This window comes from Mustelus asterias, chromosome 10 (genome assembly GCF_964213995.1).
Source record: "Mustelus asterias chromosome 10, sMusAst1.hap1.1, whole genome shotgun sequence".
In the NCBI taxonomy this organism is placed as follows: Eukaryota; Metazoa; Chordata; class Chondrichthyes; order Carcharhiniformes; family Triakidae; genus Mustelus; species Mustelus asterias.
The window spans coordinates 106,237,561-106,262,263 of NC_135810.1; the positions used below are offsets into that span (position 1 = coordinate 106,237,561).

General features: G+C 40.2%; 1 protein-coding gene across 9 annotated transcripts in view; it reads left to right on the top strand.

Moving 5' to 3' along the window:
- Positions 1-24,703, top strand: part of LOC144499846 (inositol polyphosphate-4-phosphatase type I A) — a 175,641-nt gene that overhangs the window by 102,836 nt on the left and 48,102 nt on the right. For 5 of the 9 annotated variants that reach the window (XM_078222394.1, XM_078222392.1, XM_078222388.1 and 2 more), the window contains 10 exons: positions 2,396-2,475; positions 3,489-3,600; positions 4,939-5,029; positions 5,794-5,941; positions 7,417-7,547; positions 8,919-9,023; positions 10,299-10,407; positions 14,630-14,813; positions 18,555-18,770; positions 19,843-20,083. In XM_078222394.1, coding sequence (XP_078078520.1) covers positions 2,396-2,475; positions 3,489-3,600; positions 4,939-5,029; positions 5,794-5,941; positions 7,417-7,547; positions 8,919-9,023; positions 10,299-10,407; positions 14,630-14,813; positions 18,555-18,770; positions 19,843-20,083 — 1,417 coding nt within the window. Of the gene's footprint in view, positions 1-2,395; positions 2,476-3,488; positions 3,601-4,938; positions 5,030-5,793; positions 5,942-7,416; positions 7,548-8,918; positions 9,024-10,298; positions 10,408-14,629; positions 14,814-18,554; positions 18,771-19,842; positions 20,084-24,415; positions 24,449-24,703 lie in introns of all 9 variants that reach the window. The other 4 variants (XM_078222393.1, XM_078222391.1, XM_078222395.1 and 1 more) reach the window with 3 other exon arrangements.

Consider the following 24,703-nt stretch of genomic DNA (forward strand, 5'->3'; position numbering starts at 1 on the left):
GGATAACACAGGAAGCAGGGGTTGAGTTAGAAGATCAGCCATGACTTTGATCTCCATTTGCTGATGTTGTGTGAAGTTCAATAATATGGAATTTTTGTCAGGATAGGATTAGAATTTGAGGTTGAATACAGTTCTGGCACTCCTTGATAGGTTCATTGGCCATGATAAATTCACCCTCAGCGTACCTGAACAAGCGCTGGAGTGTGATGACTAGGGGATTGTGGCAGTAACTCAATTGCAGTGTTAATGTAAACCTACTTGTGACACAAATAAATAAAACATAATTAGTGCTGGTCTGAAATTGCACAAGGAGTGTTTGAACCATTTAAGGTCCACACAATATAGCCTGGATTAGCTGTCAAATTTATTTAGTGTGCTATGTATAATTACTGCCAATGAACCTCTCTCACAAGTGAAAGTTAACTATTGGAACTGTGGAGTTTCATTCCATTGTTAGAGGTTTTAAATATGTTTTCTTTTCCGTTCTGTCTCCCCTTCTTTCTCTTTCAGTTCCTGATATGGTATTGAATTCATTCTAATTTCATACTACCCCCTTGGTCCTTATGTTAATTTCACAACCTTCAATATGATTGGTTAAGAAGATAGACAGTTGCTTGTCTGTTTGCTTAGCTCCCAGATGCTTGGCTTCTCTCAGTTTGCACTTTCACTAACAGCGCAACATACGATCTACTAAACGGGCAAGAACAAGTCAAACAGTGGGCACTGTTCATCTGTTGCAGCAAATTGTAGATCATTATTTTCATCAGAGAAGTGAAATTATTTTTTATCAAGTTCTTTCTACAAGGTGCAGAATGATCCCTGTAAGCACATGACCAGCTTTGCTTCCATCCTTTGCGCATTGTTTGTCAGCTGCATTCTGGTTTCTTTATCTATAATCAGATAATTCTTGGGTAAATTATGATTGCCTCTTAAAGTTTAGCAAGATAACCATAACAGAAAGTCCTTTCCCTGGTAAATGGCCTTGCATTGGAGTAGCTATTTGTCTGAAAGTATCATTTTATATCTAGCTCAGCTGAATTATTAATGTGACCAAGCTCTTCTCTCATAATCCATCTCCACCCCCTTCCTTTCCCAGATTTACATCTGTATCTGTTGTGAGTAGTAATTCTGATCTGTACCGGTCAGGAGGTCACTTTGGCAGAAATTGTTTTTTGAAAACTGAGATGCAATTTTGTGAATGTCTGGGTTTGAGTTTGCATACATATAAACTTTATTCATCTTCTTTCCCAGCTCGTCGCTAACCGTGCAATGATTTTCAATTGTATTGCGTCTGTGGTTTAGTAGGATTCTTGTAAATAAATTATTTATGATGCATTTCATAAATTATGAAATGCTGCACCAATGCAAACTGAGTCTCCTCCTGTACTTATTGGGGGACATTTCTGCCTTCTGACCAACCCTTCCACACCCACATCCCCACTTCAGATGATTTGTGGGTGGAGATTTAAGGGTGCGCGGCATCATTCCGACAGCCATTAGTCTTGGTCAAAGACCAGGTCTGCTTTGAGTGCCATATTTCATTAGCATTGGAACTGTCAGCTGCAGCCACAGATGGAGCATGCAAGGCAGTTGCCATAATATTGGGTAGCCTGATTGACCTGTAGCCCGAAGAGGTTGGGTCTATGGTGGGGGTTCATATGTCGAGTGGAGGAGAACTGGATTGGGAGCAGCCCAAGCTGATTCTGTGGAAATGGACCTCCTGCTAGGCAGTCTGCTGATTTACTGCTCAAAGCAGACATGGTGTACTTTCTAACCCATTCAAGTGAAATATTGAATTAAAGTCTAAGGTATATCATAGGATCATCTTTACCATTTTAAATGGGTTTCATTCTAGACTTGGGATTACTAAGGCTACCAGCAATAAGGTCGGGAAAACTTTCTGTGGCCATAGACAACAGATCCTTCACCCCACCCTTTTCAGGGTGCTACTAATCCACTTCCTCTGGGTGGGAGATCATAAACATCATCCCACTTTCTCCTGATGCAGCCCCTTGAAACTCAGTTTCTAATTCAGGTCGACAGAAAGTGAGGACAATTGAGCTTTAGGAATCATGGAATGGTACAGCACAGAAAGAGGCTATTCAGCTCGTCGATGCATGTTCTCATTTCTGGTTTCTGAGACTCGACATTGTTCATTCTGTCCTGCTTCTAAAGCTGACATTTGATCCACCAGAATTTTTCCCTTCCTCATGCCACCAATCCGTCCCCTGCCTTTGAACAGAAAGGCATTCTGACAGTTCCAAAGTTCGAAGCCCAAATATGCAACCCTAGTGGTAATAATATTGATTAGTTGAGGATTGAGGTCGATTTAGGTTAAAACATAAAATGTGAGACCAGTGCGTCTTTATTAGCCCAGTTGTTTTCTATTTTTCAGATGTATCTGTTGGGTTCTGCAATGTATACAGTGAAGGATTTGCTGAAAGAAAAGAATCACCGATTGCACCTAACGCTACGGTCAGTAATAAAAAAAGAACAAAAAAATTATAGATGCTGGAAATCTGAAATAAAAAGAATGTGCTGGGAATACTCAGCAGCTCTGATAGTATCTAGAGAGAGAAACAAGTTATTTTTTCGGTCAGGACCTTGCGTAAGAACTGGGAAAGTTAGATGTAATAGATTTTAAGCAATGTAGAGGTGGGGAAATGGGGCCAGAAGAAAAGGGAAGGATTGATGAGGGTAGAAGGCAGGAGAGGCTAAATGACAAAAGGATGAGGGTGCAAGGAAAGGAAGCTATACTGGGGAAAATAAAGAAACTTCCTCCAGATTCATCTTTTGTTTCTTATCCCATTGCCATCTCCTTTTGCATTGCACGATCATCCCTTTTGCCTTTTAATTACTCCTGCCTGCCACCTTATCACAGCCCTTTTTATTCTCTCACCTCTGTTTTCTTTAAACCTGCTGAATCTCTTGCCTTATAGTCGGAGCTGGTAAGTTATCGAAATGAAACTTTAACTCTTGTTTCTGTCTCCTCAGATACTGCCAAACCTGCTGATTATTTCCAGCGCTTTCCATTATTATAATGGTTCGTAATGGACCTTCCACGTGGATTGTAATGAAATAGTTGTGCCGATTCATGTAATCGTGCAGCATTGGAGACCGCCTTTTGGCTTATTGTACTAATGCCAGCACTGAAGGAACTATCCAATTAGTACCCCACCCCTGATATTTCCATTTGAAATCCGATTCCCTCTGAAAGTTACTAATTGAGTCTGTTTTCTCCAACCAGCAGTTAATTCCAGATCCTAACTTTGTGTAATTTTTTATTTCCTCCAGTTCTTCTGCCAATTATCTTTAATTTGTGTTCTCTGGTTGCAGAGCCTGTTGTCAGTCAATGCGTTTACAGTTCAATCAAGCATAAACAGACAGATGTTAATCAGAATTTAGACAAGTCAATGAAATCACCTAAGTCAGGTTTTCTATTTGCTTTTTGTTCCTCACCACTTTGCTTTCAATGTATTTTACCACAGGTCTGCGGAAAATGAACGTGTGGGCAATATCACTGTCATAGCGTGGCAGATGGAAGACAAAGTTGAAGGCAAGATTCCTGTAAGCAGATCACCTGACACAACTAATGGAAGGGTAAATATTGCAAATGGGTTGCTTATAATGTGAAAATCATGCAGCTGATGTGGTCAGTTCAGATTATTTCATTGCCAGAATAGAATGAGTCAGTCACCAGGAAAACTGATGCCTGTAAACTCAGCATTTCATGACCACATTTAGAGTGGCATGAATTTTAGCATGAAGAAAGCTGCAGCATTAATTGTTTTGTGGCCTCCTGTGTTGCAGGCAAATAATCTACAGCGATACGCAAGAAAGAAAATGCGAGAGGAACTAGTGCATTCATATTGTGCAAAGAGAAGCAGCATTGATTTTAAACAAGTGAATCTAATATGTAGTAACTATTTTCATATGTTGTCAAGTAAAGCTAATTAGTGAATTATTTCAAGCCTGAACTCTCAGAAATGTTTGTTAGGTCTGACTTCAGAAAGATTAAGTAGATTTACCAGGATGCTGCCTGGTTTGGAGGGTAGGTCTTATGAGGAAAGGTTGAGGGAGCTAGGGCTGTTCTCTCTGGAGCGGAGGAGGTTGAGGGGAGACTTAATAGAGGTTTATAAAATGATGAAGAGGATAGATAGAGTGAACGTTCAAAGACTATTTCCTCGGGTGGATGGAGCTATTACAAGGGGACATAACTATAGGGTTCATGGTGGGAGATATAGGAAGGATATCAGAGGTAGGTTCTTTACGCAGAGAGTGGTTGGGGTGTGGAATGGACTGCCTGCAGTGATAGTGGAGTCAGACACTTTAGGAACATTTAAGCGGTTATTGGATAGGCACATGGAGCACAGCAGGATGATAGGGAGTGGGATAGCTTGATCTTGGTTTCAGATAAAGCTCGGCACAACATCGTGGGCCGAAGGGCCTGTTCTGTGCTGTACAGTTCTATGTACTGTACAAACAAAAGCTACAAATTCCAGGCTAGGTCACAGTGGATGCTCTTGAGTCTATGGGTTAGACTTGTTGAGTACAAATAGGGGAGTCAAAATCAACTAGCTTAATAGCAAGATATTCAGACCACTTACAGGAGAGACTGATACACTGAACCCCTGATATGTCTGGCAAACCTGAACATGTAATCGTTTTTATGGTCTACAAAGGGGAAAGATCAAAAAGGCTTTTCAATTCTAATTGCCAAATGTCCATCATGAATATTGCAAAACGCCCATGTCTGCTGAATGGGTCCTGGCATGATCAGATATGTCTCAGTTGTCTCCTAACGTTTACTGTCTGGGCTAATGCAATTACAAGAGGATAGTTACCAGCACCAATGAAGGTGCAGAAAATTGGGGAAAATCTTCCAAATGTGAAGGAGAACTTTTGATAACATTTTTGCTTCCCTCTGTAACCTTGCAGACTGTTTTGCCAGTTGATGAAAGTTTAACAGAATCTTTGAGTATTCGTTCGAAACACTCTTCGCTGAAGAAAGATGCGCTACTAAGATCGGGTAAATCATGTTGAAGTGTCTAAACTGCTGATCACCCAACTATCATTCCTTTTCTCCAAGTTAGCTGATATTGTTAAATGTTCTCCTAGTCTTGTCCTCTCTTTCAAATCTACCATCATTACCCCCTCCCCTAAAAAACCCTTAACCCCACCGGCCTTGTAAACTACCACCCCACCACCAACTTCTTTTCCTCACAGACTTATAGTTGTTTATGATCAAACAATGCCTCAATCTTTAAAAATCCTCATCCTTGTTTCCAGGTCCTCCATGGCCTCACCCTCACTATCGCTATTCTTTCCCAGTCCCACAACCCACTGATATCTGCACTTATCTAATTCAGACACCTTGAGCATTCCTGATTTTAATCGATCTACTATTGGTGGTGCTGTCCTTAGCTAACGAGCACAAAGCTCTCTAATTCCCTCCCCAAACCCCTCTGCTTATCTACCTATCTCTTTTCCTTTGAAACACTCCTCAAAACCTCATCTTTTGGCCATCTGCCCTGGTATCATCTAATGCAGTTCTGTGTCATATTTTACTTTATAAGGTTGCTATCAAGCACCCTGGAGCATTTTATTAAGGGTGCTATATAAATACATGGCACTTTTGTTGTTGTAGTTGAAAAAAAGCATCATTCCTGAGGTTTAACAGTTTTTAGAGAAACTGGATTGTGGGGCCATGTATACTTTGTTTATCTAAAGTGGTGCTATTACTAAAAATATTGAATGACAGAATGCCAACAAAGTCTGACATGTTTATTTCAGTGTTTGGAGGGGTTATCTGTCGAATGTACCGTTTCCCGACAACAGATGGGAACCATCTACGGATACTGGAGCAGATGGCAGAGAGCATGTTATCACTTCATATCCCCAGACAGTTTGTAAAACTGGTTATTGAGGAGGATGCAGCAAGGTAAGATCCATTTACTTTGTAATTAACAGAGACAAATAGCATAATTATTGCCGGTTCAATAAATTGTAGATCAAATCAAGTTGACTGATCTGAATCTCTTCCAGATCTAAAGCTTTTGATCCTTTTTCTGCTTTTGTGGCCCATTGTTTTCATCCTGCTTTTCCTGTTCAAAATGGTGCTTTCAATGGCTAAAATAGTTCAAAAACATGAATACTGCATTGCAAGCTACACCACAACAATATTGAAACAGGGCATAAGCTGTTACGTGTGTCCTATAACAGTTCTGCTGCCAGATATGAAACTCCAACAGAAAAATAGGTTTTGCTTTGGAACATCAGCTTTCAGGCATAATTCAGGTAGCAAATACAAGATCAGTTACATTTTCCGATTAATTCAACTTCAGAGCCCTGAGCCATTTGAGAACAGTTGCTGTTTGGATTTAAATTCACCCAGTGAACATTCTGATTGCATGTTATTGCACAGGAACAGATGGCTCTCAGCGGTGACAAAAGTCACTCAACTTTTTTTTAGGAATTGTATCCTCTGAGTTTCTGATCTTTCACAACCTCAATATGTCCCAAAGCACTTTATGTTGAGGTGCTTTTCAAAGTGTAAATATTTATGTAATGGTAAGAAATGTAACTCCCATGCTTGTGCCACTGTGAATGTTTACTTTTCTCATACCAGCTAGCCTTGCAGATACTTGATAATGTTGCACCAATGTTAAATTATAGCCAGTGTTTTATGCTGTACACTCACCTTCACAAGTGACAGAGTTCTTGTGCCATCAATGCTTTTATTCAGGGCAGGGGATTAAATTCCACGGAGGACTGTGCTCTTGGGAAGAGGCAGATGAATTCCTGCTCTTCCTGGCTTACCAATATCTGCAGAAAGTATAAAATTAAATACTTAGCCTGGCGCCTCACTTACTGATGCCGGATTATGCAGACTGGTTTGGCTGTGCAGATCACTTGTAACTTTTTTTCTTTTATAATGTTGTTGCAGTGCCACAATTTTTTGAATATACTGCTTTAGGGAGGTGGGCTTTTGTGTGCCTGTTCAGTGATGAATTGAAATGGTAGCGGTGGGAAGGCTATGTGACCACCACACCCATACCCACCTTAAAATCCTGGACTTGTCATTCCCATCAAGCAGATTGGCAAAATCGATCCCAGAACTAAAAGGACACTCGCTGTGTCAACCAGTCCAACAGGATGCTCCAAACTTGGTTTAAACTGATAAATACTTGGCTGTTTTAATTAGGATTATTTTGCTTTCAAAGTAGATTGAAATAACCTGGTAAATTGGGAAGATCAGACCTAATTCTATTATAGCTGGAAAGATAAAGTAAGCGTAGTGTGATTCTGTTGGATAATTTGGAAGATTTGTGTGTGCTTAATATCAAGAAACTGAAGTTTTTATTGTTGACAAAATTGTTTGTTTGGTTTCTAATTGTTCTTGGCTCTTCCTTGCAGGATATGTGAGCTAGATGATCTAGGTGAGTTATCGCCCTGTTGGGAGAATCTTCGACGACAAATTGTTACTCAGTACCAAACACTCATAATAAATTACCAGGAGAATTTAACGGAACTGCACCAGTATAAAGGTTGGCCTAAATATAAGACCTATTATTGACAAATTGTTATCAAATTACATTGCTAAATTTTTCCATTCTTGTTTGTATGCAGCAAGGGTGGTCTGTTCAGGAACAGGAAATATTGTTCACTTTGCAGTCAGTGCTTGACTCAGGAAGGTTGGTGTGGCCGTTGCACAGAATACTGTGCAGTGCACTAGTCCCTGACATTGCTATGGCAATATGCCTCAACCAATCTCTGAATCATATTCCTTTCATATCAATACTACAGGTTCCTTATCTCTCCTTCTCTGAGCAAATTTGATGTCAGCTTGGGTGATAAATTTCCATTATAACCATTTACTGAGAAATTAATTATCCATTTCTGCTGCTCGATGCTTGAAGCATATTTCACAGAACAACTAATTGTTGCAATGTCATCAGCCGTCCTTCAATTTGAGAATGACGTCTACTCAGAGTCGTGTGTTTCTGCCATAGGTCGTCATGTGATTGAACAAGCTGTTTCTCAACCCACGGATCTTTGCGCACATGGAGCAGGAAGTCCCACATGATAGTTTGCTTCCTTTTCTTTCCATCTCTGCTGCCATTCTGCCTCGTTATTAATGCGTTGCAATCACTACAGTGCACCCATATGCCAAGCAGCAAAATTTAATTTGCTTTCTCTGACCACAATGATGGTTTTCCTGCAGGATGTGACTCCCCTGCCAAGAGAGAATGCGGCAGCCTGTTTTGGGGCACTTTTTCTATCCGCGCCCCTGCTCCCCATTTGGGGTGATCAGAGAGTATCCTGAAGAGAAATATGCAGATGCTGCTGCTCAAAAGCATCTCTGTTCCAACGCATGTATCCAATGACCTTCATGCATCTGTCTCCTGTATGCAGATTCTTGACTGGGGACAGCCCTGTCCCCATAGTCAATGTTCTATCGCTGCAGGACTTGGCAAATTGACTCTGATAGAACCTGTACTTTAATGTGGAGACCTTGGAGTGTCATCATTGTCCACACAATCTTGACATGTTGGTGATCTCACTAACATGTCAAACCATGATGACAGAGACCACCTTGTCACTGCAGCCTTCTTCCTCCACCTGCAAAGGCAGGAGTTTTGTGATGTATAAGCATCTGTGTGTATGTTTAGAGCTTTAAAGTATGGCTGCTGTCTAAAATACAAATGGGATTTTTATATTAAATGTCTTAACCCACAGCTCTTTTTAACTAGCGTAAAATTGTCCTCTGCAGGTCCATCTTTCAAGGCAGGTAGTTCAAAAGCTGAAAATAAATTAGAATTTATACCCATTGATTTGTACATTCAAGGATAATTTTTTTTTATTTTAAATGTTTTAACTCGTGGCTCAGTTAAGTGGAAACAAATTGTCCTCTGCAGGTCCATCTTTCAAGGCAAGCAGTTTAAAAGCTGAGAAGAAATTAGAATTTGTACCCACTAATTTGCACATACAGCGGATGCGGGTTCAAGATGACTCTGGGGCAGGTAAATGCTTTGCGTGGTTACTTGAATTTAACTGTGATCTCCAACTGTATTGTTAAGTCAATAAACCAAGCTATTGCCACTTCTAGTGCTTTGTTACTTCAATTTTTACTTTTATATTTTATTGTGTCTGATTAATTTTGTTTTTTGGCAGTAGGGCAAAAGCATCCCTCCTCATTAGTTTGTCCATCATGTACTTTGAGCCAGTTCCATTGTTGAAACGCATATAGGTTTTTTTTAGTCAGGAAAGTCTTACGAGTTGACGCAATCATTTCCACACTGGAGAGTTTATTAGATTGCAAACATTATCTTATTCTGTTGTGGAATGTTTTCATGAACTGATAGTCACAAGATCTTCAGTGAAAGAGCTTCAAATGTAAAGCTTATAAAACACAATATGTCGCACGGAATTGACAGTACAAAAATGGGCAATTTTGGCTAGTTGGTCAATGCTGATATTTATGCTCCACATGCGCCTCCTTCCACCCCCTCCCCCTTCATTTCAACCTGTCATCATATCAATCTGCTATTCCTTTTTCTCCAATGTACTTATCTAGCTATCCCTGAAAAACATCGATGCTATTCAAACAAAAGAATGTTGAAAATACTCAGCAGGTCAGGCAACATCACTGGCGATAAAGAATTAACATTTCAATCAATGAAAGGTCATCGATCTGAAACGTTAACTCTTTTTTCCTCTCGACAGGTGCTGCGTGACCTGAGTATTTCCAGCATTTTTTTTTGTTATTTTAGAATTCCACCATCCACAGTATTTTGCTTTTCTAGGCTGTTCACTTTCAACTACTCCCTATGGTAGCAAGCATCACCATCTAACCATTCTGGGTAAATAATTCTCCTGAACTCTTTATGCTTATGCTAAGCATTTTAAGAATTTAAAACCAGTTAATTCCAAGGTACCCATTGATTTTCATTTGTCCTCCTCACTGGCTTTTCAACTTTTTCCATCAAATTCCTCAATTTTATGGTTATCAGTTTTGAAACACATTTCCTTAAATAAGTAGATAAGCTGCTTACTGTCCCATACTCTTCTCAGAGTTGACTCACCTCCGGTAGGTTTGACACCATCTTTTACCTTCCCTGTGAGGAAGTATCTGACTACGCCTTGCAAAGTTGAAATGAGGGGCTTGATCTGTAGGGAAATGTAGACGTACCAGGTCATGACGCTTGTGGTCCTTTGGTTTTAAATCCAAGTGGGTATTTCTCTTAAACTTTGTCCATTTATTACCTTGGTAGTTCTATATGTTCTTTATGCCACAGATCAGACCTATGACATCATTACTATTGGGGCACCAGCAGCTCACTGCCAGGCCTTCAAAACTGGTGGTTTAAGGAAACTTCTGGTCAAGTTTGTGGAAACCAAGAAAAAGTAAGTTCAGGAGAACTTAAAATCCATGTTGTTTGCAAAGTTTTGCCTTGCGTTTCCTCCTGGTGAATCAGGAATTTTGGCATGAAATTGCTTGCTAGTTGCTGCTTTTTTTTTGTTTCTTGCTGCTTTTAAAAAATTCAACACAATTAAAGGGGGGTGGCAAGAAATGCTCTATTTTTGTAAATCCAACCTATCTTAACTTTATTGTTTGGATGCTGCTGTTGATATGTGGCGCTGAGTACTGCAAGGCCCTGAGCCGTGGTGAAGCTGTGGTATGAATGGGAGAAAATTAGGCCTACTGACAGCTTGCCTGTCTTTCACTTTGTACTGATCTCCATTTAAGCAGCGTAAATGGGACATGTACCTTTCTTCTTGTAAAACCACAGAAAAGGTGAAAGCATTTTAAAAATTGTATCCTTTAAGCTAAAGAGAGAATTCCACTCAGCAACCCTTGCCCCCACCTCCATATTCTTTGATCTCCATTTTACTTTGCCAAGCAGAGAACTTTCATATGAGGTGCATCCAGCTTAAACAATATCAGCTACCAGTGCCAGTTGTGTTTTCCCCTCCACTGCCAGGTCACTTGTGAATCAAATTGGTGTTTATACTGATGAGAATTCTCTTGATATAAATTAAGCCATCCATTTATTTTGTTTATTCACCTCCTGTTTGCAACTTGTTCCAGATTCGGTGAAACTCCTGTTTCTCAGCTTAACAGTTCAAAAGATTTCCTCTTAAAGCCACTAAGACTGCAGTGCTAGCTCCACTCAAACTGAGAGCGCTAACTATAACTTGTATATAATAAAAGTACAATTGTTAGCTCCCCCTGGTGGATTTCATTCAGTTTGTAGTGGAACATAGGAACATAGAAATTAGGAATGGGAGTAGGCAATTCAACCCTACGAACCAGCTCTGCCATTTAACATGATCATGGTTGATCTTATTCTAGTCTCAACTCCATTTTCCTGCCTGCTCCCCATAGCCCTTTATCCTGCTTTTCATCAGGATCTGGTGATTGATTCTGCCTCCACTGCGCTCTTAACCACATATACTGTAATTTTTCCTGCATTAATTCCTGGCCTGTGAGCTATTTCAGAGACTGATGGCTTCAATTGGCTTTGTATATGATTCTCAAGGGGCTTGGCAGGGTAAATGCTGAGAGGATATTCCCCTCATGGGAGAGTCTAGGACCAGAGGGCAGAATCTCAGAGTAAAGGGGTGCCAATATAAGACTGAGATGAGGAGGAATTTCTTCTGAGTGTTGAGTCTTTGGAACTCTTTGCCACAGAGTGCTATGGGGGGCAGAGTCCATTTGCATATTTAAGTCTGAGATAGATAGATTTTTGATCAGTAAAGGAATTGGGGTTACAAGGAAAGGGCAGGAAAGTGGATATGAGGAATGTTGGATCAGCCATGATCTTACTGAATAGCAGAGCAGGCTCAAGGGGCCAAATTACCTACTATTCTTATTTCTTATGGCCTCTTCATGGGAAAGGGAAAATTTGACTAGATTTCCTGCTCTTGATTTCTGATCACTGACCTAGTGAAATGTATGATTGCTGACATTGGCCACTTGAGGGTCATGCATGAATAAAGTCAAGAGTCCCAGATGACAATAGGCTGCTCTCCCCTTTTGAGGGGGAGAGGTGACTGGTGGTGATTTAACCTGAGGATCACCACACCTCCGGCGAGGGCAAGGTTGAGATGGTTCATGAATAACCTTAGCTGCTAAGGGAATTGAACCCGTACTGTTGCCATCCCTCTGCATCACAAACCAGCCATCCAGCCAACTGAACCACGCATGAATAATGCACAGGAAAAGCATCATCATTAGTGGAACCATGCCGCAGTTAGACAAAAAGGAGAGGATGGGAGATGGTTAAGAAATCAAAATAAATTATTATTGAGTGAAAAACTTTGGTTGAAATAGAATTTCCAATTTTTAGTCTTGCACCTTTTAAATTACCATCATTACAGAAAGGATAATTTTTCATTTTAATACACCTGCATTCAGAGTGCTTGGTTGTTGACTGGTAGACTTGCTCTTGTGTTCTAAAAGATCTGTATAAACATGCATGAATAATTACTTCAGCCATGTGTAGAATTCTGATCATTTGTCACCCTGATGCCTGTAAATACAAACTAGAACCATGAATACTGATTTAGTTTTGGCCTAGAATTACCATTCCATAAGTTTGTGCAAAAGTGACTAAATTATGTTGCTCATCCTGAGTTTAAAAGTGCAGTTTTGTTTATTTGCTATTTATTTGTCGATGTTGAGCAACAATGCTTGTAACACTCTTCTGCAATTCTTTTTGTTCTGTTTGTTTATTCTTCTTTTCCCCTCAGCGTTTATGAGGAGGGTTGGTGAGTTCCTAATTGTTAACAGCAAAGATTGTTTGGTTTCCATGTTCATTTTACGTCCTGTTTCATTTTCTTTCCAAACCAAAATATGTCCATATTGAAAGTACCATAACACTCTCACTAGGGCACTAACCATTGTTTGTCTGGAACTCCACATATAACTGTGGATTGTTTGTTGAAAATAATGTTGCCATGTAATTAATAACACCTGTATGTCTCTGCCATATTGTAATATACCGTGCCCAAGATAGCTCCATCTTCCAACTAAAAAAAAGACTTGAAGCCAACCATCGTGCATGCATCAAGAGGCATGGATGGAATCCTATTAGGTTATACCAGCCTATTGTATCTGGGTATAGCCTCATAGACATTTCAGTAATGTCTCAAATGGTCTCTCAATTGAGATCAATTTTTTTTATTAATTTCTGCCTGTCAGGTCTCCCATCAGTTTGTGCCCTTCTGTGAGATTGTTTGCTCCGAATTTGTTTTCAGTGAGATACTAGAGGGAACAATGGCCAATTGAGATATTCCTTCAGCGTTTATACCCTGTTGGAATCTTCTGGTCTCAGTCTATTGTTCACCTGCATCACTTGCTGAATTTGAGCGCTCGATGCAGTGGAGGAGTGTATCTGTGGAATGCAGATTCAATGCCATGGCTCCAATGATCTCAAAATAACAGCTTATTGTCTGGTTTAATTTCAAATGATTACTTTTGATATGTCTCCCTGGTCAATAATCTTCACAGCTGGTTACAGTGTTTCAGCACCACTAACGTATTTAAGGGACATTTCCTTTTACGTGACTACACTGTAGACAACTGTATGAAAATTTATGTCTCCTAAAATTGATGCTGAAGAGATCCATTTTCAGGTAATGACTCCATTCGGATCAGAGATTCAAAGGTAGATAAAGCATCAGTGTCATCATGGAACGTGTGTGGATTTTGGAGTGATGCAGTATGTTGTCAGAGTGCAGCACCTCTTATACTCTTGGCAAGCCTGGCTGAAATACAGTTAACCTAAGTCATGATTATAGATAGGTACTGTGTCATGGAGTAGACTGTTCTCAAGCCCACAGATCCTCATGGCCTCTTGCGGTGTCGCTCAGGGATCCAGACATGTAAGCTTGCTGTAAGTTTTGTAAATACATTTCAGTGTGAGGAAACGCCTTGCTTATATGAGACGTGCACACTATATTTAGATTCCCGTGGATCCAATTCTACAATTGGAGCTGAATCATACTCAAATTTGGTTGTTCTGCCAAATACAAAAGCAGCAAAATATCTCGAGCACTTTTCTTTAAAATTGACAACTTTCAATTGCTGCATAATAAATTTTTGTTTTGTACATTTCAAATACAAATTGTGGTGAGAGAAGCTCCCCCGCAATCTTTTGCGGTCAGTCCATATGCAATTGTGCAAGTGTAGCGTCAGCGCAATCGTGGTGTTGCTCCACGTTAAGTCTCAAGTTATTATGTAATTACAGCTTCAATACAAAGAGAAAAGATGAGTGCGATTATTTGGATGAGGGAGTCTTCAGTGTTCGGTCAAATTGTTGATTCCTAATTTATATTCCAAATTTAGTGATCTTAAAAAAAAAAATAAAGCAGCTTCCCATAAGAATGCGCCATCAATTACTTGGCCACCATCTTGCGCTTGATATGCAGCAGGAATGGAAAAACTTTTCCAAAATTAAAAGGCTTGTAGAGTCATGAAAAGGAGGGACGTAATCTTTGAGTTAGATTAGAAGACAGTGTAATAACTGTTGATTCCAACACACTGAAGATACAGAGAAGAGGAAAGTGGACCTGAATGATCATTTAATAATTTCCTAAGTGGTGTTAATTTTCTTTCTTGCAGTTCATCATCTAGTTCCCAGTCTATAGTATACATACCACAAGACATAATAAGAGCGAAAGAGATTATAGCAAGTATCAATACCCTCAAAACGCAAGTCAGTTACTATGCAGAACGACTATCGAGAGCAGCCAAGGAGAGATCGGCAAACGGCCTCGAAAGAACGCTTGCAATTTTGGCAGACAAGGTAAAAAAAAAGCTTTCTATATTGCTATAGATATTTATACCTGTCTCTCAGCCTGCTGTATTGCAGCACTACCTTCAATCGGGTGCATCCCAGATCCATTTCTAATGGACAAACCTCTGTAGGATTGATAAATCTTCGTCCCTCCCTCCTCAGGATATAGCAACAAATCTTTTTTTAAACCTCCCAGTTGAAGAGGGAACAAAGCGAGGGAGAGATGGCATCCTCAGTGGGGCCCGGGCGGGTGGGGAGTAGGGCAAGCAAGGGGAGGAAAAGACAGGGTACAGAGGAGATTGTGAAGGACATTAATCCAGTGGGAAGGATGAGATGGAAAAGAATCTATTTGTGGATCACTTGGGGTTAATTTGAATGCAGGTTAGAAAGAAAGATAACTACATGCAGTTGAGCAATCAGATGAGAAACCTAGTCACAGGTGATCATCTCTGACTCAGGACAGAGGAGCTGGGTTTAACAAATACATGTTTATAAACCAAGATGTCCTAAGACATTGAACAGTATGGGTGAAATCTTACCAAAAAATGGCAGTGTGTTGCTTCTGGCGAGAGAACCAGGAGGGTGATTCTCCCATCCCGCTGCACTAATGTTTTAGTGCAGGTGGCCGGGAGATTTAAGCAGTGTCCGATTAGCGTGATCTGCACTGAGCGCCCGGGCCCCAGTGCATCTCCCAACACTCTGCAGTCAGGATCAGGGGGAGTGGAGGGAGGCCAGCATTTGGGGCTGGCCATCGGGGTGGGGGGGTGGTGCTGGGCTCGGGGCAGGGAGGGCCAGCATTGCAGGGATCGCGGGGCTGGCCAACGAGCGAGCTGGCTAGCAATCAGGAGACTGGCAGACAGGGACCACTGCGCATGTGCCCATCTTGGCGCTGACAGATCGGCGCATGTGCAGTGACCTGTTCAGCGCTATGCTGCTGGTCTCTTTCGTGGAGATAGGTCCCGCCCCCAGCTTTTCACTGTGATTCACGCTAGTGCACTCAGCAGTGCACGGAATGTGGGAGATTCTTTTTTAAACTCCCCCTGAAAAAAACAGCATGATTTATTCCAGTTTTCACGCGAATTGGACGCTTTGCATTTTTTGGGGAGAATTGCCCCCCAGATTTCTCTCCAGGTGTTATGATGCTCTGCCAATAAAAAATCAAGTGGTGTGTGTTTCACGCCGTCATACAGGGGGTTGGGCCTCAACACACAGGCAAAACCCTGCTTCTCAGATCGGAGCACTATTTTTAATGGGCGCCAGATCAGAACCTGAGTAAACCTCTCCTCAGTCCACCAGGGAGGTCTCAGCCCTCCCTGCCCCAACCCACCCTCCCGATCAGAGTCGGCACTTCTCTTCTCCTCCCCACCCCCCACACTCCGTCTCCAATGGCCATTGCCGACATTCCCTGCTCTTCCATCTGCTCCTGGCCACCACCACATCTAAATAAAACGTAGTGTAGCAAAGGGGCCTTAGAAAATGTGTAATCTCGGAAAAGAAAACAAGTGGCACGGTGGTTAGCACTGATGCCTCACGGCCCCAGGAACTCTGGTTCGATTCCCGGCTTGGGTCACTGCCTGTGTAGAGTCTGCATGTTCTCTCTGTGTCTGCGTGGGTTTCATCCGGGTGCTCCGGTTTCCTCCCATTGTCCAAAGATGTGTGGGTTAAGTTTGATTGGCCATGCTAAATTGCCCCTTAGTGTCCTGGGATGTGTATGTTAGAGGGATTAGCAGGTAAATATGTGGGGTTTCGGGGATAAGGCCTGGGTGGGATTGTAGTTGGTGCAGTCTCGATGGGCCAAATGGCCCCCTTCTGCACTGTAGGGATTCTATGATAAGCAAAAGCTTTCTCTGTTTTAGGTGGAACTTAAAATTCTAGCTGCAGATAAACTTCTTAATTGTGATTTTTGTTGCATTTGGTATCTTTCATCCATTTCGCCAAAAAGAGAGGCTGGAATATTTCCCAGCAGAAGTAATTAAGCTATGTCAATTAATGTCTTCAAAAAGGCATTGAATCATTACCTCAGAGTAAGGCAGAGCATATAGGGATCAGTGAAGACTAATTATCAAGTACCATGCAGTGTTATTATGTTTTTCTTGCAGGTCTCCCTAATTTATATGTATCAGTGCCAGGCATGGCTCAGTTGGTAGAACTCTCATCCAAGTCCGAAGGCTGTGGGTTCAAATCTCACTTCAGAGGTTCAGCCTAAAAATCCACGTTGATATTCCATTATACTGAGAAAGATTGCCCTATTGTAGGTGCCAGCTTTTGGATGAGATTAAACCAAAGCCCCATCTGTCCCTTCAGGTGGACATAAAAGATCCTATGATACTTTTGAAGAGCAGGGAAATTATCCGTAGTGTCCTGGATAATATTTACCCCCATTCAGCATCATTGAAGCAGATTGTCTGGTCATTATCACATTGCTGAGAGCTTGCTGTGTGCAAATTGGCTACCATGGCGACACCAGTGACACACTTCAAGAGGGCATAATTATAGAGTCATAGTGGAAATTGGCCGTAAAGTACCTTGATAGCATCCTTTCACAAGCACAGGATATATATTAATACAAGCCTGCCTTTTCTTTATATTTCATGTCACCAGAGAAGGAGGTCAAGAAAAGTACATCATTGGGATGCATCCCACTCTGTTTTAGTTTTCCCCATAAGTGATTTACCCTACTGTTGTAATTCTCAGATGTGAGCAAAGCTCAGATTTAAGAACATAAGAATTAGGAGCAGGAGTAAGCCATCTGGACCCTCGAGCCTGCTCTGCCATTCAATAAGATCATGGCTGATCTTTTCATGGACTCAGCTCCACTTACCCATTCGCTCACCAAAACCCTTAATTCCTTTACTGTTCAAAAATGTGTCTATCCTTGCCTTAAAAACATTCAATGAGGTAGCCTCAACTGCTTCACTGAGCAGGAAATTCCACAGATTCACAATCCTTTGTGTGGAGAAGTTCCTCCTCAACTCGGTCCTAAATCTGCTCCCCCTTATTTTGAGGCTATGCACCCTAGTGCTTGTTTCACTCACCAGTGAAATAACTTCCCTGCTTCTACCTTCTCTATTCCCTTCATTTTATATGTTTCTATAAGATCCCCCCTCATTCTTCTAAATTTAAATGAGTATAGTCCCAGTCTACTCGGTGTCTCCTCATAAGCCAACCCTCTCAACTCCGGAATCAACCTAGTGAATCTCTTCTGCACCCCCTCCAGTGCCAGTATATCCTTTCTCAAGTAAGGAGACCAAAACTGTATACAGTGCTCCAGATGTGGCCTCACCAGCACCTTATACATATAAGGGTATGTGAGAGACTGCAATGTCTGTGAGCAAACACAATTTGCTTGGATGGAAATGATATACCATAGCAGTATCCAGTACATCATAATGATTAGTTACAGGCGTCTTTCTTGGAGCATTAGAGGTGCACCACAAGGCATCAGAGTGAAGAAGAAAAAAGGGGAGAAAGCTCAAGTTTAGAATACTGCAATATAAAAACAAAATGTCATGGGGTGATGCAGTTGTTATTGCTTCTTTCAGTGATTTACGTGACAATTTACAAATTCTAAACTTTTGTTATGTTTTAACGTGGATATAGTTTACTAACATACCGCTATGAGTATCTTAAAAATTCTAATACAAATGTGAATAACACGTGTTCAGAATAATGCAGTCCAAATAAAACCTTTTTATAGATGTAAACAATATTAACTTCTAGAAACATTTATCATTCTGTTTCTTTACCTAGACAAGGCAACTTGTCACTGTTTGTGACTGTAAGCTGCTGGCGAATGCAGTTGAAGCTCTTAATGCTGCCAGACCCAATTATATTGCTTCTAAATCATCTCCGTCCGGAGAAGCAGACCAAGTGATGCTTAGGAATGACCAGGATACACTCACGGCCAAGTGGACAGGCAGGAATAGCCGCTCCTCCCTACACATTAGTTGGCATGAGGAGGAATGGGTAAGTCTGCAGAAAACGTTGCAAATGTTTTTGAGGTTCATTAACATTGGTTGAAATAGCAGGAGGAGTTGTCGTACCATACACAACATCTGAAAACAATTCCATGTAAGTTTTGAGTGGGAAAGATAACAGTGCAGCTAAATATCAATGATGCACACTAAAATGTAATTTTTTCTGGAATTTTAGTTTAATTATTAACAACAGTTATTCTCTCAATAATTACTTTGAGTAATAGTATATATGTTGCAATTGCACAAGCTCGGAAAATTTCAAGACTTGGCCCCGCATGACGATCTATATTTCTGGCTGCTGCCATTGAAAATCCAGCCTATTCTAAAAGCACATTGGTGATTGTAATTGACAGTTTAGAAAAGATTCTATTTCACTATGGTTATCATGAACTTTGGCAGAATTGTCTATCTCGTTTTGCCAGAACATGTTTGTGGATAGATTGGCTTCCTGTTTAGATGGGACAATATCAGTTGATGGGGACTTTGAAATCCTTTTCTTTCTTGTTCACCCTTCAAGCCAAAAGTGACCATGTTTATCCTCCTGGGGTGTTCGATGGGGTTCAGTTGGATGCTGGATGGCTGCCAAAGCTGACCTGTGACTGGAAGGTTCACAACTAGGACAAGATACCACAAATGATTGACTTTTGGCTGAGTTACAGGCTCAGGATTTCATTGGATTTTGTCTTTGCTTCTAATGCATGTTTTCTTTCGAAGGAGGCTGCACCATATTTGATTTGGTTGCACCAGGTGCAGCAATCGTAGGTGATCTTCTCCTAGGACCTTAAATCAATAACAAAACTACTGAGTGAAGTCTATAGAGTATCTTGTAGCACTTCCTTTAACTGCAATGAGAGTGTATCCCAGACTTGAGCTCTTCATAGAAGATTCACTTTGGTAAGTGAATGTTGCACACACTGGCTACGTAACCAGCCCAACTAATTAGTGATGGAGACAATTGAAATAAGGGGGCTTCTAGTTCCTCAGGTAGACCTTTGGGAATTCATATTGTTTTCTGTTGACTCCTGTGATTTTATAACCATTCCAATTTTTTCCTCCTTTAGGAGAAGGTGTGGCTTAATGTTGATAAAAGTTTGGACTGTATTATTCAGAGGGTAGACAAACTCCTCCAGAAGGAGCGGTTACACAGCGATAGCTGTGAGGACGTTTTTCAGTGTGACACTACCTCTGCCAGCAAGAAAGGTAACCAAGATTATCGTGCATATTGGATAAATCCAAGGGACTTAGCTGAGAAATGTTCTCGATCTCCACCATCATGTCGTTCTTCCAATAACCGAGCTGCGTGTGAGTGAACATTACCATTTTCTCTCCTTCTAACCCTTGGTATGTTAAGTTAAAATCATTTTGTTGGGTTTAAAAAAGGGAGATAAAGCACCCATATTTAAACAGGAGAAACTAAATTTTGACTCAAAAGGTGTGACCTGCTGACAGCCCATTAGTTGCAGGTTTGTCCAAGGTCACCATTGAAAATTCTGATGTAATCGGAGCTGCTTTCTATGCATGCTTCTATTTCTGGACTAAGAATGCATAGCCTGATGAATTGTTAAAGAACTTGGCAGATGGTCAGTAATATTCATACTAGTTCCAACCCTGCTTTTTTTTCTGGTTTGATTGAGATTGTTTAGCATTTTTGAATCAGCAGATTAAAAAAATAGCAATTTTGCCTATTAGCCTGCTAGCAAATATAATGTATTTTCCTGAGGCATATCACGATAAAATCATTGGTAAGGAAGAGCCTGTCCTGAAGCTTTTTATTTAACAAAACAATGTGTCCAGCTGTAATAGCTTGATTTCTAAATGTTGAAAACAGATTGATCTCTTCCAATGAGCTTACCAAGGGTTAGTTTCCATTTCATTTTTTTCTTAATTTCATTTTTTCATATTTTTATATTAGTCGGTTTATCATGCTGTCTGCATTTTCCTTTGCTTGCTCTTTCCCATTCTGCAACTGTCTGCTTTTGCTAACACTTAATGGAAAAATATAACTTCTTGAAAGATTAAAGTTTGTTTTTGGACTCCAGTCCTGGAAGCATGGCTCATGCAAGACCCGGATGGAGAAATGACTTGAAGAAACAAGTGGTAAATGCTCATTTCAAATTCAGGCATCCTCTAGTACCTCCAAAAACTTGGTCCAAATGTGAACTCTAGTAATATATCAGGTGATGTGGGAAAAATCAGCCTTCCCTGGACTGCCACAGAAATGAAACCTTATGTACGTGGTCATCATGTAACAGGGTAATTAACTACTACCCAGGTACTCGTATTACAAGATTGAATGAAGTCCGGTCTAAAGTTAGTCTCACTGCTCATCCTAGAATAAATCCTCATACATAATATGAATTTGTTGTTTCTTCAGAAAGGTGATACGTGGATTTCCCCGCTGAGGTAAAAACTACAATGTGAATTCTGGATTTAAAATCCCCCCCCCCCCCCCCCCCCCCCCCCACCCCAACAAAAACTTAAAAATTCATGCATGCTTAGTTTTCCATTGCCTTTCTTTCAACTTTTTATTCGTTGAATGTGGGCATCACTGGCTGGGCCAGTATTTATTGTAAGAGTTTTAACAACACCAGGCTAAAGTCCAACAGGTTTATTTGGTAGCAAATGCCATTAGCTTTCGGAGTGCTGTTCCGCGTGGATATCCACTCCTTCTGACAAAGGAGCAGCGCTCCGAAAGCTAATGGCATTTGCTACCAAATAAACCTGTTGGACTTTAACCTGGTGTTGTTAAAACTCTTACTGTGTTTACCCCAGTCCAACGCCGGCATCTCCACATCACCAGTATTTATTGCCCAACCTAATTGCCGTCGAACTGCTTGCTATGCCATTTCAGAGGTCATTTTAAGAATCCACCACATTGCTATGGATCTGGAGTCACATGTAGGCCAGACACGTTAAAGAGTAACATCAGTGAACAATCAACAATGGTGGTCATCACTGGACTTTTAATTCTAGATTTTTATTGCGTTCAGATTTCACCATATGCTGTGGTGGGATTCAAACCCAGGCCCCCAGAGTATTACCGTCAGTCTCTTATATTACTTATCCAATGACAATACCAGTACACCACTGTATCCCCCTTGATCAGCATAAACTCCGGGGCAGCCAACTTGATAAAGTATTGGTTTGATTTTTTTTTTCCTCAGTTCTTGTCGAACCATTTTTTAAACACGTAGTGTAACATAAATCACATCCTTGTACACAGAAAAACACACCTGAAATAATGTGCAACATTTCTCACTGTTTTCTGACCTCGTGTTTTGCTTGAAGACTTTGCAAATTCCAAACGCTTTCTAAACTTAAATTTTAGCAATAAAAATCTTGTTTTACTGAATCTCTCAGACCTTTTTTTTAAACAAGGTGTCCTTGTGCTTTCTTTTAATCTATGCTTAAACCATAGTTTTCTTACTGTCTCATGCCCATTACCTGTTTGTATGTGCTTGTGTGTTTGTTTCTGATTCTTGCATTTGACAATAACTTGTGTTTGTTCACAGGGTGGATGGATATGTTTTGCTGATATTCCTGGAATTTGCAAATACTGAAATAACAGCATAAACCCATATATTAGTGTATCCAGCTCCAGCATACTATGTTTTGCTTAAATAAATTAGCATATAACAGGCAAACACATTCAAATTAAATTTGGATTAAAGTAAAGTGAAAGCTTGATAATTTTCTGGTAATGCTTTGCTCGTACCTCAAGCCCAATATGCTTTAAGGGTAAAACCCTTAATTAAATGCAAAATATATCAAGTGCACGTAATTTGTTGATATTAATGCCTTGTGACACCATTATCTCTCCACCCTGGCTTTGTTATATTAATGGTTCATTTTGCAAGTCTGAATTCACAATACAACTTGTTAACTTTGCAATAAAAGTAAATGTTCCTTTCTTCTCCTTTATTTGAGATCTGAGCCTAATTTAAAACCGAGAATTTTTGTTTCTGTGAAATCTCACTGCTTGTTATTGTTTGTTTAAATGACTTTACAAATGACCACAAAAGAGAGCTTTCATCACTTGATACGAAAAGCAGCTTTATAGTTTAACTTTTGTCCTGTTGCATTTATTACTGCATGCTGTGTGATAAGCTGCTGCCTTAGATAACTCTAGGTACTTGCTCCCACATCTGGGCATTTTGAATTGTTTTAAAAGAAAAAATGCAGGATCTTTATTCATTTAAATATTGGCTTTATTGATTTTTAACAAAAAGATTTAAGCTAATGTATCCCAGTTCTGCCCCCAAATTATTTTTCATGGCTGGCTCAAACAATTCTCCATACATTCAATAATTGCTGGTGTTTGGAATGAATAACCCTCAATTATGCATGTTTGTTTGCTTTGAGGCCCTTTTCCTCATTTTTCTCCTATGCAGGTCTTGCTAAGGCCTTTGACCTGTTTATCTATCAGCCAGTCAGTTGCTAGTGGTCTGAGATAACCACAATCTGCTAGTTTTCACTCTATGCTGGTACTCCAATGCACAGTACAGTCTATGCCATTCTCTCACACTTCCAAGTTAAATGATAAGCTTCTGTGCAACTGTAATTTTTGTTAACTTTGGAGGATATTATCTTTGGGGTTCTAATGGATTTATTTTTGTGCCAAAGATTTCTAATGACTTTTGTGCTAAAATTAATTACTGACTTATTTTATGCAAAGCTTATTTTTGGCTTCAACAACTAACTAATACAGGCCACTAATTCCAGCTGAAAAATTCAAAGTATAGTGGCATTGCCTTTTCATCTATTGTAGTTCAAGGCACCCCTTCCCTTTCCATTATGAGACTGTATCGGAGTAATGGGGTACAGGTGTATATTTTGTGTCCAGGGTTTCTCAGGGAAAGATAAGATTTTGAAAGGCCCTTCCATCACGTACGACTTCTGCATCTGTTCACAGCTTGTTGCAGATAGTCACTGACAGAGACTTGGGAGCAGATCAATGATCAATTCTCTGTTCAGGAAAATAAATGAATTAAATGTGGATATTTAAACCTCAACTGCACCCTTTAGAAAATCAGAAATTCTTATGTAAATACAGATGAATTTCTTTTTGGCAATTGCAAATCTGAGGGAACATTAAATGGAATTGTAGTCAAATAAGATATGGTGGAGACGAAGAGTCCATTAATTTCTTGCTATATTATAGTTGCACAATGCTTAGGTGCAACTATATAAAAAAAGTATTTCAAGTTGCATATTAAGACCCTATTTCAGTGTTTTGGTTGTACTAAATGGAAGTGTAATATATTTGATTTTCTGGTGTCTGAAAATTACCTTTTTCCCAAAAACGTCCATTCCTTTGTTTGAAAGATTTGAGAGTACTGGTGTAGCATTCTCTCAAATGCAGGACTCCTGATGCTATCTTGTCCACTTTGGAGATTAGTTCCACTGATTAGATTTACAATCCAAAATATGTTTTGTTTGGAAAATGCCCAGGTGTGGTCATTATTGCACTGAAATGCTCTTGCTCTTTGACTCGGTTTTGCTTGCTGCTTTGTCAGAGCTGAGTGCGAAGCACCTCATTGTAAAATTCTACAAAGAGAAAAGCAACTAGATCTGCTTGTCAGTAGAAAAAGTGCTGCTTCCTAATCATGCATGTGCACCTCCATTTCTGTGCAGATTGCCACTCCACTGCAGAGGAGCCTACTGAAGGTATGTGCGTTTTCCAGGCCCATTCACCAGTTTCTGCTTTTTCATACCTGACCTGGGTTGCAATGAATGCATCTTGTTTTGCCCATAGATGCTTGAGCTAGGATGTTTGGAAAACTGACCTATTTAAAGTATATTGGTTTGTATATGTTATTTCTGGAGCATCAGAGCTAATATTTAATCTCAGTTTTTGTCTCGGTATGAACATTTTGTTTATAGTAATCATTTTAAATTTGGTTTGTAATGGAACTATCTAGT